Source organism: Vitis vinifera, chromosome 9, assembly GCF_030704535.1.
Source record: "Vitis vinifera cultivar Pinot Noir 40024 chromosome 9, ASM3070453v1".
In the NCBI taxonomy this organism is placed as follows: Eukaryota; Viridiplantae; Streptophyta; class Magnoliopsida; order Vitales; family Vitaceae; genus Vitis; species Vitis vinifera.
In genome coordinates, this window is record NC_081813.1 from 3,085,650 (window position 1) to 3,101,244 (window position 15,595).

Here is a 15,595-nt window from a genome sequence, read left to right on the forward strand (position 1 = left end):
CTTGTGCTCCGACCACATGGATTTGAGGTTTTCTTAATCACCCATCTGCAGCCCACAACCTACACAGCCTCAAATCCTCATCAAATCCAGCAATATATGGTTTAAAAATATGATACTCAAGTAAAATATAATCAGCAAGGAAAGGGATGGATTTCAGAGGGACCCGGTTTTCATTATGAAGGGAAAACGTGGGCAATTTAATCTGGACATCTTGGCAACTTTGTTTGAAAAAGAATCAGAGCTAGCCTTATCTCAATTCCTCAACTACCCATTTTCCTAAGTAGCAAAGCAAGTTCCCTACATTCCCATCAAAAAGGGGAAATTTTATTCCCTTTAAAGTATAAAGGCTAGTTTTGAGGACCCTTAAGAGAAAGTAAAGGTTCTTCAAGTGGGTTTGATCATACAGTCTTATTGAAAAGGAATCAATTATATAAGCTAATCAGGCATATCATTAGTTTCCCAACAAACAACTAGTTTCATCTAACTCTGTTCTGTCATTATCAAAAGGGGACCTGAGCATCATTAACAGTTATAGCAAATGCTTATTTCACTTTCACTAACTTTTTTAACTACTAATAGCAATTAAACGGGCGAGTACCATGTGCATGCCGGTTTTGGTTAATGCTTCCTTTGTTGAACAAATTGAAGCACTTCCATAGCCTGGAAGTTTTCCTAGCTTGTGAGTTTTTGTATGTTTATCTAAGTTGTGGTGACTACATGTTTTTTGATCGACTCATTGCAGATAAAATGGGGTTCAACGAATTTCTATTTTAGAGTTTTCCATAATGTATGCATACTACAAAGTAAAATGCAAGTCCTCATATGCAGATTGGTCGTCGACAGAGCCTATGCCAAGGCGTACACAGGCTATTGTCACGGACTTAGTCGTTCACTAAGCTCGTGTGGCACTTAAGCAAGTCAAGACGTTTGATCTTGTTAAGTCAGCCTTGCTCTCAATGCTTAGCTTACTAGGTTAAGATGCTCACGATTCAAAAGCTTAAGAAGCTTAGTAGGCATCTTGTGACACTGTGCTAACCTCAATTATGCATCTTCTAAAAACTGACAAACAATCCTAACCTTGGAAGGGAACTTGGGCATGTTGAATTCAGATCAAACACAATGGGGCAACTGCAGACACAAGGAATTAGTGATAGCAGAACAATAATTGAGACAGCAGATTCTTAAGTAGGAATTCACCAACTCCATTGCATACTTGTCAATGGTCTCAGAAAGTAGTGCGTAGGGTTAGTCCAAACAAGCACCCGACCTAACCATATGGGCCATACTCTACATTACACAGTTATCCTTTCATAATGCTGGATTCGTTGTAGATTTGCAAGTTGGAAGCCCCACATAAGTTATTTAATGCTGGTTTGGCTTTCATTGACTATTTGAGAATTGACCTCAGTTCTTTTAGTGTTTGTTAGGCTTTTATTGGCTGAACTGGGCACAACTCAAATTCATTTCAGGGTGATGGTTGGATCCAACCCATCCATAACACACGTGGACAAGGACAACTTTTACTTGTTCAAATAACAATTAAGGTGAACCAGGGTCAGAAACGTATTTGCCAGTTCGCTACCATGAGTAGTTCCTACAAAGGATTGGACTGACACAATATTTGAGGTTCCAATGTAGCTGTTACACAGTTGATTCTCATCCTTCAGAGACTATGAGCATAAGAGGGGCATGATTCTAAGTTTCTGAACTTCTGGAGAATAGGGGTTATGTAGGCTTGTATAATTGGATTATGTACTGTATGCCTGGAACGCTTGAAGCAAATTCTCACTGAAAAAAATTCAACCCAGCTCAGCCAAAAGTTACAAGCTTGGGGTTGGGGTGACATTGTCTCTTGGGTTAACGTTTTCAGTCTGGGTTTTGGAATGGGTCTGAATGGGGCTATTTTGAAGTTGGACCTAACTAATATCAGTTCCAGTACAGCATCAACCCAACACTACTGGCTAGAAGTCGCACGCTGACATGGAGTGACACTTTGGAAGGGCACGAGGATACATGTAAAAACCTCAGAACTAATACATACAGCTAAGATTCCCATTTAATCAGCCCTTCTACCAAATCCACCTGCAGATTAAATTTATGCCTTGTACTAGGATCATTGGAAAGCATACACACCAAGATCCTATTGGGGCAGAAGGGCAGTAGTGAGGACTTCATTAAGAGGGGTAAAAACTAAAAAACCAAGTCCTCTATTTGGGAATTGATCTCCTGATATCTCAAAAGACCCTAAAGGATGATCTTAGTTCCAGGCCACACTTGAAATAATCTTGGACTCAAATTCAACCTCAACAACATGAATGGGGCCCTTCTTTAATGCAGCTTAATCAACTAAATCACCAACATTACCATATATCCCCATAATGCTTAAGAAACAAGAATATTATTCACTTAAAACCCCATACAGGGTTATGTAAAATGCAATTAATGGAGATAACATCACCAGATATTGGAAAGCCGAGAGGGGAGAATCTCACAATACAGCTCTCATTATAGTTTCACTAAATCAATGGCTCAAATGCAACTAATGCTCCAAATCTCCAATGTAGAAGTCATCAATCATGTCAAAAACCCGGGTTGCATGCTGTGGCCTGCAAAAAATTATGAACAAAAATTGTGAATTTCACAATACAGCATAGATGATAGAATTTTTGGTGTAAAGGTCATTCCCACAAGAAATTTAACTGCAGAATTAGGATTCTGATCAATAATTTCCAAGCCTGCCATCATTATCATGTGCAAAGAAAAATAAAAGAAAGCCACAGGATGACGTTTTAAAATTAAATAGTTGAATAAAAATGCACTTCCTTCCACACAGCTTATAAAAAGGAAAAAACTTTCTTAAAAGAAAGATCCACCCATGCCATCCAATATAGAGAAATGAAAAGGAATGAATTCATATGTCAATTGATGCCTACCCAAAAAACCCTTCAGTTGAATCATCCCCTGCATGAGCTAGAATGGCATCACCACCAGGATGCTCCTCTACATATGAGGTGACATCATACACCTACACATATATACAGAAAGAGGAAAAAAAACTCAGAGATTTAACCAGATTATAGTTGTGAATGAATCACCAATTTGGGAAAGTATAATACAACCTTGTCTTTGATTATGATCCAACAATCAGTCTTCTTGTTATGTAAAGAAATTTCAGCTTTGGTGTAAGTTTTGGAAACCTGAGTATCAAAAAACATATAAGAGAGAGAGAGAGTACACTCATTCAACAAAATTCTCATTGATAAGTACGAAAGTAAAGGGCTGTGTGATTGAGAAAATCAGGACAACCAATGGCATCCGAATGGTTTGATGCTTCGCACGGATAAGAGGAAGCAAGAGATACGAACTTCTCATTATGGAGGAAATTGGAGATTTTAAAGAAAAACAGATGACTCAAACACATCTTTGTTTTAAGAATCTGGAAACCATAAACAATTGCTCAATTTGGACAGTCACAGTAAATCTTGAAGTTGATTCTCATGGTCATGGATCCAGAAGGAAGACAAACTTAAAACTGAGGTAGGAGAGTCACCGCTAGTTCTGAAGTTGAATGACACAGCCAAGGATCCAGAAAAAGAATAAAATACTGCTTTACAATGGGTCTTTTGCAAGTCATGATGATGACTGGTCAGGTTTGTTCATAGAACTGAAAGGGTAGACCCATCTCCTTCCAGCCTCAGCTGTAAATTTTCAGAATCATCCAAAAAAGAAAGTCTTTCCAGACCACCCCACAGATTTCCATATTGCACATTTTCTTGAAACATAAGCTAACTGCAGCCTCTTTTGAGAATTCCAGGAGCAATGCAACCTAATATGATATTGATCTTCCAATTTGAGTTCAATGTTTATTTGGAATTTGCAGCTCAGTTGCCTTATTTGTTCTTAGTCCACTTGACTATTTATTTTAACTTGAGTAAGACCTTTAGTCCCTAATGGCCCAAACCCTTTTTTTTTTATTTGAAGACTACAACCAGTAGAGATGGTAATACCTGGCACCAATCAAGTTTGCTTTCTACAAAACTAAAAAATAAAATAAAATAAAAAACCTATAAACAAAAACAAGTAGTGAAAAAAGAGTTTTAGATCATATTTTGGGCTATCAAACCTACGAACGTAACACCAAACAGGGCTAAAGTGAGCCTAAATTTGCTTCTTTAAACGCAAACAAAACATAAAGATGACTCTAAAGTTTTAAGACATCAAGCATTTAGGACAGAAACCTAAATTTGATACTTCCAAAAGCATGTACATTTTTATTTTTTTTTATAGGTAAATTTTTGTCCCCATTGGGACTTGAACTTGGAATCCCCCACAAACCCTCCCCAATCCTTTAGCACTTGTGTCAGACCTCAATGGCTTACAAAAGCATATACATACAACCCTCCACCCTTCAATTTTTCAATTTTTTTGGTATTTGGTACTATGGAACAAAATGCCAATTCCCATATGGATGGTCTAAGACAAGGACCTAAACAAATTCTACCTTCTTCACAAAATGAAAGGTGATACTGTGATGGGTAGCTAGACTTACCAAATCATTCTCAAAGATGACCTCAAAACCAGCTCTAACCCATTCTACATTTACTATAGGCAATAGAAATCGCAAATGGGTACGACAAGAGGTAGCTTATCTATACAAGAATCTCAATCAATACAGAAACTGTTATTTTGATCACAAAAGGTTCAAAAGCAGAACAACTTTTTTCTCACTAGATACAAATTAAGATGACAATATCAGGGAAATTTTAATCTGCAAAGCATAAGAGGCTTCATCATATCCAAAGTAAAATCTAAGCACTTTTCTTTTTTTTTTGATAGGTAAACACGGAAAAGGAGGGACGGAGGAGCTGGGGGATTTCAGACCTATCAGTCTTTTGGGGGGCTGTACAAATTATTGGCCAAGGTGTTGGCCAATAGGATTAAAAAAGTGATTGGAAAAGTGGTTTCCCCATATCAGAATGCATTCGTCATGGGTAGGCAGATTCTGGACGCCTCCTTAATTGCAAATGAGGTGATCGATTCTTAGCAAAAAAGGGGAGAGAAAGGCCTAATTTGTAAATTGGACATTGAGAAGGCGTATGACAGCGTTAATTGGCATTTCTTGATAAGGGTATTGCCAAAAATGGGGTTCGGGTCTAAGTGGAGGGACTGGATGTGGAGTTGTATCTTAACTGCTAAGTTTTCAGTTCTGGTAAATGGAGTGTCTGCTGGGTTTTTCTCTAGCTCAAAGGGGCTACGTCAAGGCGACCCCCTATCCCCATACTTGTTCGTCATGGGAATGGAAGTGCTGAGTGTTCTTATTAGGAGGGCTGTGGAAGGGGGTTTCATTTCTGGGTGCAACATCTGGCGGGGTAGTGGGCCGGTTGCCAATATTTCTCACCTTCTCTTTGCGGATGACATAATAGTGTTTTGTGAGGCAAAGAAGGAATACATGACCTACTTGAGCTGGATTTTATGTTGGTTTGAAGTTGTTTCAGGGTTAAGGATTAATCTGGCTAAAAGTGAAATTATTCTAGTAGGGGAGGTGGAAGAGATACTTGAGATGGCTGTGGAGCTTGGATGCAAGGTAGGTTAGCTACCCTTAGCCTACTTGGGGCTGCCCTTGGGGGTGCCCAATAAGGCCTCTTCCGTGTGGGATGGGGTGGAAGAGAGGGTGAGGTGGAAACTTGCCCTTTGGAAACGACAGTATATCTCCAAGGTGGAAGAATCACCCTCATAAAGAGTATGTTGGCTAGTATGCCTTTGTATCAATTGTCCCTTTTCCGTATGCCTAAGATAGTGGCAAGAAAGCTAGAAAAGTTGCAAAGAGACTTCTTGTGGGGAGGGGGAAATATGGAAAGAAAAGCCCACTTAGTCAATTAGGAAAGGGTGTGTGCGGGTAAGGAGAAGGGGGGGCTTGGATTGAGGAAGCTAGTCCCCTTGAATAAAGCCTTGCTTGGAAAATGGGTTTGGAGATTTGCGCGGGCCTGAGACGAGCTATGAAAGCAAGTGCTTATGGCGAAATATGGGCAAGAGGAACTTGGGTGGAGGACTAAGAAGGCAAATGGGGCGTTTCGCGTAGGGGTATGGAAGGAAATTCTGAAGGAATCTGATAGGAGTTGGGATAATATGGTTTTCAATGTGGGAAAAGGCACCAGAATTAGATTCTGGACTGATCCTTGGTGTGGGGATGTGGAGTTGTCCCTAAGGTTCCCTCAGCTCTATGCCGTGGCTGCCCATAGGAACGGCATAGTGGGAGGAATGTGGGACCAGAATTCTGGTCAAGGAGGCTGAAATTTAAGGTTTTTCAGAGACTTCAACGATTGGGAGTTGGACTTGGTAGGTGAATTACTCCAAGCCTTAAGGGGCCAAAGGATTACCTTGGAGGAAGACTCAGTCTCTTGGAAGGGAGGAAAAAATGGGCAGTTTGGTGTTAAGAATGCATATAGCTTGCTGATCAACCCCATTGTCTCCCTTTCCCCAAAAATGGCATTTGGGTGGATAGAGTTCCAACTAAACTAGCGTTCTTTGCGTGGGAAGCCGCATGAGGAAAGGTTCTTATCCTTGATAGACTTCAAAAGAGAGGGTGGCAGCTTCCTAATCGATGCTTTTTATGTGGTAGCGAAGAGGAAAATGTAAATCATTTGCTCATTCATTGTACAGTGGCTAGAGTACTGTGGGAGATTGTCCTTGGTTTGTTCGGTGCCCAGTGGGTTTTTCCAGAAACTGTTAAGGAGGTTATACTTAGCTAGAAGGGCTCATTTGTGGGTAAAAAGAGGAAAAAAATTTGGAGATCTATTCCGTTGTTTATTTTTTGGACGGTTTGGAAGGAGAGGAATAGATTAGCTTTTAGGGGGGGGGGGGGGGGAGGGGAGTTAGCTATGCAGAAACTTAAGAATTCTTTTGTTTGTAATGTGTGGGGTTGGGCAAAATTGTATAGTGGAGTGGAGTCACGCTCCCTTATAGGATTCTTGGAGTGGTTAGCCTCCATTTAAGGGTTGGTGAGTTTTTTGTCTCTTTTTGGTTGTGAGGCCTTTGCTGCCTTATATACTCCCTGTATGCTATGCGGCTTTTTTGCCTCGTGTTAGTAAAATCTAAGCACTTATGTACAAAATAAATACAATTGATCATAATGCTCATGAAATTTCAGTTGATATTATATGTATTTTAGGAGAAACAATCCATTATCCTAAAAGATGGCAACTAATTGAATTGCTGCATGAGCTTCCACATAGAAAACAACATGATAATACCATCACTGCCCAATGCCATATAAACAGGCAAGTTGGTAAAACATACAAAATTAGCAGTCTACTTAAGACAAAATGTGTACATGATCATGACTGTAACATTTATATGTACATGAAATATAAAAAAATTGAAAATAACAGAAATAAATTATTTATGTGATATAGAAAATGAGGGGAAAAACAAGATAAGAACCCTTAGCAACAACAAAATTGAGTTATTTGAAATGACTGGTGACACTCATGATGAACACATTTAAATAAGCATCTAAAGAAAAAAAATTGCAAAGAGCACCTCGAAGCACTAACTTGTGTACCTTACTCGTAGAACTTTTCTGAGCAGTTTTCGAATTACCTGCATCAGAATAAAGTAGCATCCTTGAAGATGGAATAGATAATTTGTTGAATACACACTAAACCAGCTTAAAGAAAAATTACCAGTCTTTTTCAACTGTGGGATCACAAGTAAAGCTCCCAGCAAGACACTCAACAAAACCGCTACCACAACTATCAACATATCTCAAATTGACTCTGCTACCAAGTTAACCATGGAAAATTCATTATAAAAATGATATTTTATGGATAGCAAAAGGAAATAACACTCACTAAAATGGTAAGGCCTTTGATGCATGCATACAGGTTTGGCTAGTATTTTGGAACAACTTTCTTGCTCGGTTTTTGAGAAGAACTGAAAACATGTTCCCTTCAAAACAAAAATTACTTAAAAAATGCTAACTAGATAATGCTGGCAATTGATAATTAACTGGTCATCACATTCACCAGTGAAAAAAATTAGATGGGAAGATCAGACTATAGCTTCCCATGTTATGAAACATACATTTTGGCTTTCTTCCCCTTTGCTTAGGTGAGTTTTTAACAACACCCAAAACTTAAATCATATAGTCTGAAATCATTAAGATCATTTGAATCGTTTGCGATGCAACTCCATTTGTTGGCACCAATTATCAGCATGCAAGCCATACTTCATGACATTGGAGCTGATTAATCTGGGTCACTTGTCATTATGGCTCATTCTGTTAATAACTTAATAGATCATACCACAGTATCATAACATTTAAATAATTTCATTTCTTATCCTTATCTGTGAACGATGTTGCAAATACTCCCAAACTCAAAACTCAAACCATCACCAAACGGGTTTTAATGTATAAAGATCAAATGCGCATGCATAAGAATGATCACATTCATACTTAAGCATACATTATTCAGTCCCCCGTTCATACAATAATCCCCTGGTTGGTTGCCAAGAAACTGAAGGAAAATTAAAGAAATCACAACTTGGGTCTGATTTTTCCTTATTTAGGAACCCCAGAAAACCCACAAAAAATAAAAAATAAAAAATAAAAAATCTCCATCTCACTTGATTCGAGTGTTTTACTCTTCAAATTCAGGCCAACTTAAAAACGTACAGATCCCAAAATGTCTAGATTTTTCCGAACTTTTCTCGGGAAAAAAAAAAAAAAAAACGAAAATGCAGTAAAAAGATTGGGATATCTGGGTCTCTACCTTTTTGAGGTTGAGATCTTCGCCTTTGTATTGGGGGTTTTGGACATGTGCCGCCAACTGCCAAGTGAGTGTTTAGCTCTGGGGTATGCTCGGCTGATTGGAATTGCTATACTCCAGTGGCGGACTAGATGGTGTTTGGCTATGGAGTTCTACTGTCTCAAACTCGGATTGAAGTGACGAATTCCAGAAGTAAGTTCTCCCCGTCAACTTTTGTTCATACTATCTTTGGTTGTTGGAAATTGTTCGTGGGAAATTTTTGAGGAAATAAAATTGAGAGAAAGGTATTTTGACACAAAAAAAAAAAAAAAATGTAAAGAGAATTTATAATTTATAGATTTTTTTTTATTTGATGGTTCATAAAAAAAAAAAAAAAGAAAAAAAAAAAAGCTAAATTAGAAGTCTACTCCAATGTGATTTAAAAACAGTTTTCTAATTTTAATTATTCATAAAAAATAAAAAATAAAAACATGTTTGACAGTGTGATATTTCTTATATGCATACATTTATACCTTTTGAATTTTTCTACTTGGTAAATAAATTTTAAATCAAGTGGAACTTAATGTTTTAAATTTTATAATAAATCTTTTAATTTTTAAGAATATATTGAAATTCAAAAAACTAATTTGAGTAATTAAAAACTAAGTAAAACTAGTTCAAAATATTATATATGTAATTGAGAACTAAATGAATACATATAATGAGAAATTTGACTTTTTATATTTTAGAAAACAATGTTTATTTTTTAATTTATTTTAAATAAATATTATTAATTATTTTTATTTATTTTTAAGAAAAAAATCAATTAGAAGGTTACAAAAATGTTAATATTCATATTTTTTAAATATATGCTAAAATAGTATTATTTTTTATGTACACAATTTGTTTACGGATTTAGGTAATCCATTTGATATTGTAGTGTATTATCTCGTAATTGAATGAAAATTTATCTTAGTCATCACGACAAGGTTCCCACGGTAAGTACATTAAAACTTATGATGAGTCATGACATTGACTATCTGATGATCACGATTTCACTAAGCTACTATGTTGTATTGGTTGAGCTTTCAATTTTAAAAAAATATTGAACTATTGTGAAGATATTTAGTGACTTTAAACTACATGTGAAACCCTAAGGTAATCATATATTTCTTATGGGTTAGGTCATTATTGATTGAGGCAGGTGGTAATAAGTATTTTTAATATAGGTACCATGATATAAGTTTGAGACAATATGTATCTATGAGTAATAATAACAACATGTGATAAAAAATAAAAATAAAAATGGTCATAACATTTTTTTTAATAAAATTTGATATATGCTCGTCCAGAGGGTTAGAGTAAGTCAGTAATCACATACTAGAAGGATATGAGACTCGAGGACTATACAAATACTCTTGAGAGGTTGGTTGATAACATTCACATATTACATATATTAGTTCATGAATAGTTTGCATACAATGGTTAGTAGGTCATGAACCCGAACTTAATATCTCAATTTAATAATAGAGAATACTGAAGTATAATTAACTATTTGTATTAGAATATTGAGTCAATTTTAAAATTAGATTATAAATGAGCTAGTATTTTTTTATGGGTCCTACTAATCCCTTAAGCTCGTATTTCTTGATGACATATTACTTGAGGATATTTGGGTTTTTTATTCGTATGTGTCTATAAGGACATTTTGATAAATATAGAATATTGCATTAAAGCTTATAAATGATATTTTTGAATTAGTCTAATTAATTCATTGGAACCTAAAATGACTAATTAATTAATTAGGACCCATAGAGCTTAATTAAGTCTAATATTGACTCAAGTCTGCAAGGGAGACTATATAAACCCCTTTAAGGATTTAAGGTTAAACACATTTTTGCATCTTGCTATTCAACTTTCTAGAGAGAAGAACCTTAATCTCCATTCCCACAAAGAGGATTCTACTATCTACATATATCAGGATCAAAGAAAGAAAGTCATTAGGTGGAAAATCAGAAGGTATTCGAGATCTACGCTTACCTCACCAACTGGAATTGATATAGGAATATTCAAATTATAAGTATTGTATTATGAGCACTTAGATGTATAATATTTATATAATATTAGTTATCGCATATATCTAAAGATCCAAATTAGTCATTCCTAAAAAGAAATTATTTGTGACTAAGAAAACTTTTGCCTTAAAAATGTCATTCTTTGCACGAGTGGTCATATGATACCAATCTACAACTATGACCTAGACAAAGAGCTAAACTTTAAACCTTATTTAATATAAGCACAAGTAGGGTCTAGAGGAACAATAGAGTGATCAACATCTATCATTGGAGTGACTATATCAATGAGATTTGGTTTGACATGTAAAGAAGATCGATCAAGAGATTGGGACAAGACTTGATGTGAACCATTTGAAGGTATGACAACAAGTACAAAAGAAAGAGAGGTAGAAGGTGATAGGCAATTGACATATAATAAATATGATAGATGAAGAAAGATTGGAGGAAAAGGGAAAAGAATATGTGGGACCAATATTAGATTTTTGATAGTTTTTGACAAAAGGAAAAGAATGTTCATAGTATATGACATCTCTTGAAATGAAAATTTTCCTATTTGTCTCAAGACATTTATATCCCTAGTGGTTCAAATTGTATCCCAAGAATGTATAAGGGGTAGATTGAAATTAAATCTTTGTGTTGATTGTAGGGCTTGAGATTGGGACAACAAATGCAACTAAACACCTTTAGTTATGAAGGGTTTTGAATAAAACTTCAAGTGGTATTTTTGTTTTGAAGCGCAAGGGTTGGGAATATGTTTTCAAGAAAGACCGAGACTTTTCAAGTAAAGTTAGACTATTTTCTACCAATGTCTATGTTTTTCTCTACGACCCTATTTTGCTCATGGGTGTGAGAATAAGAATTTTCATGAAAGATATCATGAGTGATAAGAAAAGTAATAAAAATATATAAATTCCCTACCCCAATTGGTTTAAGTGCCCTTGATCTTATAGCCTAGCTGCAGTTCAATATGAATCTTGAAATTGAGAAAAGTTTGAAAGGCTTCTAATTTGTGTCTAAGCATGTAGATCCATGTGGAATGGAATAAAACATCAATAAAATGAATATAATAACAACAACCACTTGAAGATGTAGGAGGTAGCCCCCAAAGATCTTAATGAATTAATTGTAAAGGTTCACTAGATGTAGTTTTTGACATTAATGGAAAAGGAAATTTTTGAATCTTGCCTAAGCAATAGGTTGAACAAACATGAGAAAGACTTTTATTAATACGAGAAAGGTTATATAAAGCAAGAACTAACTTTACAACTATCTCAAAAGGATGTCTTAATCGAATATGCCCCACGTATTAAATAAAGAGAAATTTGAACTAATAGTGCTAGTACAAGTTGTTAATGAGTTCACAGACTTTGCAACATATACAAAAAAAAAAGATAAAAAAAAAAAGGTTTTTGGTCCTTTGAACAACCATGAGAACCATGATAGAAGGTAGGCCTTGGAGCTTTAAGATTTTATTCAAGTGTTGTCAAGGACATATAGACCAACTTTAAGCCCCCATTCTAAAAGAGTCATTTTGTTAACATGGTATTTCACAAATTAAAAACATGGATGAAACTTAAAGCACACATTGTTATCATTGGCAATCTTAGACACAGAGAAGATTTGTTGTAATGTTGTGAATGTGAAAATGATTTAAAGAAAGTGATTTTAATGCAAAGAAAGCTTATTTAAAGTCCGTTTGTTTGATATGTTTAATAAGTAAACCTTTACCATCACCCATATGAACTTGATTAGGTCCAAATAACTTATTCTTGGTTATCAAGTTGTTTGCATTTTAAAGATGTTTTGTAGCACTTAAATAGATAATAATTGGTGTTATAAACTATTCAAGTGTGACAAACATAACAGACATTTGAGAAGAACTTTGACCATTATTGAATTGCTTATACTAAGAGGAATCTTCCTAAGAAAAAATCACCTTAAAACTAACGAAAATTTTCGTGAGACTATCCAAGTTGTGAAGAACTAGTGTATGACTGCTCAAATCGATAATAACACTACATGACCAGATGTCTAATTCTTTCATATAGTTAACATTGAGATGGATTGTTGTCCAATAACCTCTTTCAAAATGATCTATAGGTCCTCCATTGAAACAACTTTGATTCTTCTTATAATTACCTATGAATTAAAAATTCAAGGTATATTTGATAACTATTTTTGAAAACAATTCTAAAAAGTAGTTTTTGAAAACAATTTTTGCAAAATGTAATCTCATATTTTGTAGAACAAAAGTCTGTTTGGGAACCTAAAATATTTTTAGCCTATTTTTAATATTTTTGAATATGTTTTAAAATAATTTTTATATCGAATATTTTATTTTTAATTATTTTACATGCTTGTATAATTATTTTTTTAAACAAATGAAAATAATATAAAATAATTTAAAAATATTTTCTAAAAATACTATACTTTCTATTTTTAATAACAAAAAAAAATAAAAAATAGTTTTTAATTATCAAATATATATTTTTATTTTTTATTTATTTAAAAAAATAAAAATTATTCTTGAAAATAATTATCAATCACTTCAATTCAATTGTGTTAGATCAAGTGCACATGTTTCTTTAACCAAACAAGGGGCCAGCTTTCACTTCATATACCAAATATCATTTCTAAATTTGGATCACCAAAGTTAAAAAAAAAAAAAAATATAATAATAATAATAATAATAATACTTAAAAAAACAAAGCCATGTGTCCAACCTAGGTGAGTGAATGAAGGGCCTTTCCCCTCAAGCAATGTGAAGAACCCAAAGCCCGAAGGATCCAATGACTGTGGTGGGGCCCCCCAAAAGGCTGAACCACTCTGATCTCTCTATCTATCCATATCTCCATTAAAGAAGCCCATTGCAGCTTTCCTATATTCTGCACTGCAAATCCAGTCTGTATCCTTTGGTTGATTTCCAAAAACAAAAGCAAAAAACAAAAACAAAAAAACAAAAACACCTCTCAAAAGTAAAATGATGCCACTTTCACTTCCCTAGTATGTTTCATATCATATGGGTAAAGTCCACAAGAAATGATAACTATTTGAGAAAGTTGCACTTTCTTATGTCACATAATCTGGTCTCACATGCAACCTTAATGTGACCCTGGGGCCCCACTCTCATGCTTGTCATTTTCCTTCTCTTTTTCTCTTTTATTTTCCTGGAAAATTTTGATGGGTAGGGTTTCCGTTTTGGGCACCCACCCCATGTTCTTCCCTGAAATGCAACTGCTGTTGCCATTATTCACTGGTTGGAAAAAACAAATATTTCTTTGCCATTAATATAATAAATATGATGAGGTTGGCATTCATTACGGACCTAAACAAACATGGATTTGAAGAGGATGATGCAATTTTCGCCCTCGGGATCAAGTAGGAGGTGAAATAGTTTTTAAAAACAGTTTTCTATTTACATAAACTTGTTTTGAAAAACAAAATATTTTTTTAATAATATATTTTAATTTGTTTTATTTGTTTGTTGAGACTATTTTAGAAAATAATTATAAGATTTGAAAATTTGTTTTAAAAACATAATATTTTTTAAGAACTTATTTTAATTTGTTTAAATTATTTTTTCACTATTATTTTAAAAATTAACTAGACAGATCAGAATGATTAAAAAAAAAATGATGTATATAAATATTGTTTTTAATAAAATATTTAAAAATATAAAAAAATATAATAAAAACATTTTAAGTTTCAAACGCGCTTTTATTTTAGAAAAACGTAAACATATACATCTAAAAAAAAGTCCTAAATTTTCTATTTTTTATGGTATTGTCAAAGTTTTGTAGGAAATCACCTTGCTTATACGGAATATAAAATTAACATAATTTTTTTTTTAAAAATTACATAAATATATAATAAAATTTAAATTCTCAACAAAAATATTTTAGTTTGACTTTAGAGAATAATAAAAAACTATTTTAAATAAAATTTTTTTCTAATGTTTCCAAAATCAATTCAATTATTTAAGGAGAAAAGTTGTTTGTTCACGTTTTTATCGATGAAATGTGATCAGTATATAAATAAATTAAAAAGTAATAATATTTATTTTTTATTTTATATATAAGTATAAATGTATTAATATTTTAAATTTTATTAAATGAAATATATGTAATATTTAAATATGAATATATTAAAAATAAAAAATTAATCAATTAATTTGAACTAATTTTATAATTTTAAAAAATATTATATTATTTAAATAGATAAGTGGTTCACAAGATCGAATTGGAAGGGAAAGATTATCGGGAGTAGGTTGGAACCTTTGAATTTTTCATTATAAAAAATTTAGATAGACAAAAAATAATTAAAGTAAATCGACGGTACAATAAAATACGTCGGTCATACGTGGATTTAATTTTGTATTTTAACCACGTCAGTACGGAAAAATATATATTTATTTATTTAAAATAAAGTACACAAAACACAGAAAATTAGGTTTTTTTTTTTGTTTTTTAAATATTTAATGTTGGTGTGTGGGGCATATTTTGGCGTTTGCTCCAGGTTCGATCTACCTGCCTTAATGCTTTTTAGCCTTTTTTACGGTTGTATTATCCTGTACACGTGCGGCCCTACCCGGTCAACCCTTCCTCGCCGATTTTTTAAAAGTCACCTCTTTCAAGCCTAATTACTCTCTATTTCAATTTTAATCTTGACTTAATCTGATCGTCATTAAAGTCCATTAAATAATTTTGATATTTCTTAAATATTTTTTTCATTCTTCTCTTTGACATGACACCTTCTTATTTACCTTTATTTTTC

General features: G+C 33.8%; 1 protein-coding gene across 2 annotated transcripts; it reads right to left on the reverse strand.

The window, feature by feature from the left end:
* Positions 1-2,296: 2,296 nt before the first annotated feature.
* LOC100261728 (cytochrome B5-like protein) lies at positions 2,297-9,074 on the reverse strand. Of its 2 annotated transcripts, none has more exons than XM_002283578.4 (6): positions 8,772-9,074; positions 7,683-7,775; positions 7,562-7,599; positions 3,120-3,197; positions 2,934-3,025; positions 2,297-2,606 (listed from the first exon to the last, which is right to left on the reverse strand). In XM_002283578.4, the coding sequence occupies exons 2-6, from the start codon at positions 7,759-7,761 to the stop codon at positions 2,540-2,542; spliced, it is 354 nt and encodes a 117-aa protein (XP_002283614.1). In that variant the 5' UTR covers positions 7,762-7,775; positions 8,772-9,074; the 3' UTR covers positions 2,297-2,539. The 2 variants fall into 2 exon arrangements, with proteins under 2 accessions (XP_002283614.1, XP_010654617.1); XM_010656315.3 differs by having other exon boundaries at positions 7,683-7,778; positions 8,772-9,051.
* Between the last annotated feature and the right edge of the window lie 6,521 nt (positions 9,075-15,595).

Coding starts and splice junctions, on each gene's coding strand:
- LOC100261728 (XM_002283578.4), bottom strand. CDS start 7,761: ATGTTGATAGTTGTGGTAGCGGTTTTGTTGAGTGTCTTGCTGGGAGCT. Junction 3,026..3,119: donor GGATCATAATCAAAGACAAG/GTTGTATTATAC, acceptor ATATATGTGTAG/GTGTATGATGTCACCTCATA. Junction 2,607..2,933: donor TCAACTGAAGGGTTTTTTGG/GTAGGCATCAAT, acceptor AATTTTTTGCAG/GCCACAGCATGCAACCCGGG.